Source organism: Heptranchias perlo, chromosome 12, assembly GCF_035084215.1.
Source record: "Heptranchias perlo isolate sHepPer1 chromosome 12, sHepPer1.hap1, whole genome shotgun sequence".
In the NCBI taxonomy this organism is placed as follows: Eukaryota; Metazoa; Chordata; class Chondrichthyes; order Hexanchiformes; family Hexanchidae; genus Heptranchias; species Heptranchias perlo.
Genome location: NC_090336.1, coordinates 8826700 through 8830544, shown reverse-complemented (window position 1 = coordinate 8830544; position 3845 = coordinate 8826700). Strand labels below are relative to the sequence as shown.

The 3845-nt window shown below is 37.3% G+C and overlaps 1 protein-coding gene across 1 annotated transcript; it reads right to left on the bottom strand.

The window, feature by feature from the left end:
• Positions 1-1332: 1332 nt before the first annotated feature.
• On the bottom strand, positions 1333-3456 carry LOC137328127 (proteoglycan 4-like). The gene has a single exon (XM_067994306.1). It carries the CDS (start codon positions 3454-3456, stop codon positions 1333-1335), a length of 2124 nt encoding a protein of 707 aa, XP_067850407.1.
• Between the last annotated feature and the right edge of the window lie 389 nt (positions 3457-3845).

Genomic DNA, 3845 nt, shown 5'->3' with positions numbered 1-3845 from the left:
AGGCCCATTTTACTTAATCTCACATCATAGAACAACCCTCTCATCCCACGAATCAATCCAGTGAGCCTTTCTTTCACCGCCTCTAAGGCAAGTATATCCTTCCTTAGAAAAGGAGACCAAAACTATACATAGTACTCCAGGTACTCGTCTCACCAAAGCCCTGTACAATTGTAGTAACTCTTCCTTACTCTTGTATTCCAACCCCCTTGCAATAAAGGCCTACATTCCATTTGTCTTCCTAATTGCTTGCTGTACCCGTATGTTAACTTTCTATGTTTATTGTATGAGGACACCCAGATCTCTCTGAACACCAACATTTAATCGTTTCTTACCATTTAACAAATATTCTGCTTTTCTATTCCTCCTACCTCACATTTCCCCACATTATACTCCATCTAGCACCTTCTTGCCCACTCACTTAACCTGTCTATATCCTCTTGCAGACTCTTTGTGTCCTCCTCACAGCTCACTTTCCCACCTACATTTGTAGCGTCAGCAAACTTGGATACAATACACTCGGTCCTTTCATCAAAGTCATTAATATAGATTGTAAATAGCTGAAGCCCAAGTACGGATCCTTGCGACACCCCACTAGTTACAGCTGCCAACCTGAGAATGACCCATTTATCCCTACTCTCTGTTTTCGGTCCGTTAACCAATCCTCAATCCACAATGGTGTTAGGTAGAACATTCCAGGATAATGACCCAGTGACGATGAAGGAATAGCTATTAATGTTCAACTTGGGATTGTTTCTGACTTGGAGGGCAATGTGGAGGTAATGGTTTTCTCATGACATTGCTGCTCTTGTTTTTCTTGTTGGTGGAGGTTGCGTGTCTGGGAGGTGCTGTCAAATTAAGCTTGGCGAGTTGCTGCAGTGCATCCTGTAGATCATTCATACTGCAGCCACGGTTCACTGTTGGGGAAGGGGGTGAATATTGAGTCCAGTTGCAGGGGCACCGATCAAGGAAACTGCTTTGTCCTGAATGGTGTCGAACGTCCTGAGTATTACTGTGGCCGCAACAATCCAGGTGAATGATGAGTATTGCGTCACTCTCCTGATTTGTTCCATATAGATGATGGAGAGGCTTTGAGGAGTCAGGAAGTGAGCCACTTGTCAGGGAGTATCTGGCCTTTGTCCTGCTCTTGTAGCCATTGTGCTAATATGGCCGGTCCAGTTAAGCATCTGGTCAATGGTGAAACCCATGATGTTGATGATGAGGGCCTCGCTGATGCTGGTTCCATTGAAGATAAAGGAAGGAGGTTGGCCTTTTCTTGTTGAAGATGGTCATTGATGATACTGGGAGATTTGGGTTTGGCAGATCTTGGGACATTTAGGTTTGGTGATATTGAAATATTGGGTTTAGTGATATTTGACGATCTAGCCAGCTACAGATACTGAAAAATGTGGATTTGATGAAATTGGGAGATTTAGGTTTAGTGATATTGGGAGGTTTGGATTTGATGATATTGGGAGGTTTGGATTTGATGATATTGGGAGGTTTGGATTTGGTAATATTGGGAGATTTGGATTTGGTAATATTGGGAGATTTGGATTTGGTAATATTGGAAGATTTGGATTTGGTAATATTGGGAGATTTGGATTTGGTGATATTGGGAGATTTGGATTTGGTAATATTGGGAGATTTGGATTTGGTGATATTGGGAGATTTGGATTTGGTAATATTGGGAGATTTGGATTTGGTAATATTGGGAGATTTGGATTTGGTAATATTGGGAGATTTGGATTTGGTAATATTGGGAGATTTGGATTTGGTGATATTGGAAGATTTGGATTTGGTGATATTGGAAGATTTGGATTTGGTGATATTGGGAGATTTGGATTTGGTAATATTGGGAGATTTGGATTTGGTGATATTGGGAGATTTGGATTTGGTAATATTGGAAGATTTGGATTTGGTAATATTGGGAGATTTGGATTTGGTAATATTGGGAGATTTGGATTTGGTAATATTGGAAGATTTGGATTTGGTAATATTGGGAGATTTGGATTTGGTAATATTGGGAGATTTGGATTTGGTAATATTGGGAGATTTGGATTTGGTGATATTGGAAGATTTGGATTTGGTAATATTGGGAGATTTGGATTTGGTGATATTGGGAGATTTGGATTTGGTAATATTGGGAGATTTGGATTTGGTGATATTGGGAGATTTGGATTTGGTTATATTGGGAGATTTGGATTTGGTGATATTGGAAGATTTGGATTTGGTAATATTGGGAGATTTGGATTTGGTAATATTGGAAGATTTGGATTTGGTGATATTGGAAGATTTGGATTTGGTAATATTGGAAGATTTGGATTTGGTGATATTGGAAGATTTGGATTTGGTGATATTGGAAGATTTGGATTTGGTAATATTGGAAGATTTGGATTTGGTAATATTGGGAGATTTGGATTTGGTAATATTGGGAGATTTGGATTTGGTAATATTGGGAGATTTGGATTTGGTGATATTGGAAGATTTGGATTTGGTAATATTGGGAGATTTGGATTTGGTGATATTGGGAGATTTGGATTTGGTGATATTGGAAGATTTGGATTTGGTAATATTGGGAGATTTGGATTTGGTGATATTGGGAGATTTGGATTTGGTAATATTGGGAGATTTGGATTTGGTGATATTGGAAGATTTGGATTTGGTAATATTGGGAGATTTGGATTTGGTGATATTGGGAGATTTGGATTTGGTAATATTGGGAGATTTGGATTTGGTGATATTGGAAGATTTGGATTTGGTAATATTGGGAGATTTGGATTTGGTGATATTGGGAGATTTGGATTTGGTAATATTGGGAGATTTGGATTTGGTAATATTGGGAGATTTGGATTTGGTGATATTGGGAGATTTGGATTTGGTGATATTGGAAGATTTGGATTTGGTGATATTGGAAGATTTGGATTTGGTGATATTGGAAGATTTGGATTTGGTGATATTGGAAGATTTGGATTTGGTAATATTGGGAGATTTGGATTTGGTAATATTGGGAGATTTGGATTTGGTAATATTGGGAGATTTGGATTTGGTGATATTGGAAGATTTGGACTTGGTGATATTGGAAGATTTGGATTTGGTGATATTGGAAGATTTGGATTTGGTAATATTGGGAGATTTGGATTTGGTAATATTGGGAGATTTGGATTTGGTAATATTGGGAGATTTGGATTTGGTGATATTGGGAGATTTGGATTTGGTAATATTGGGAGATTTGGATTTGGTGATATTGGAAGATTTGGATTTGGTGATATTGGGAGATTTGGATTTGGTAATATTGGAAGATTTGGATTTGGTAATATTGGGAGATTTGGATTTGGTAATATTGGGAGATTTGGATTTGGTAATATTGGGAGATTTGGATTTGGTGATATTGGGAGATTTAAGTTTGGTGACATTAGGAGAATTCGATTTAATGATACTGGGAGATTTGGACTTCATGAAATGGGAGAATTGGATTTGATGATCTTAGATTTTATTGTAGTGAGCTCTGTTGGTTACATTTGGTATACGTACTGATCAGAGGGATAGAATCAGAAACCTCACTCTGATCAGTAATAGCTGGATTACACCAGGCCTGTGTTATGAGTACAATTACATTTAGAACATATTTTTAAATAAAAAATACTTTGCTATAAGGAGTAATTTAACAGATACTGCTGAACCAAATGTAATATATTCGTCTTACAAACACACACCTCTTTGAGGTATCTGAACATTTTTTCTTTTTTATAGAAGGAGATTAATTTCCATATGAAGGTGTGAAAATAAAATGTCTTGCTAGTGTCATAAAGATGATAATTGTTGTTAAATTTAACTGCAGCTTTGGT

What these genes read in the sequence shown, in the direction of transcription:
- LOC137328127 (XM_067994306.1), bottom strand. Translation starts at nt 3,456, where the DNA reads ATGAAGTCCAAATCTCCCAGTATCATTAAATCGAATTCTCCTAATGTC.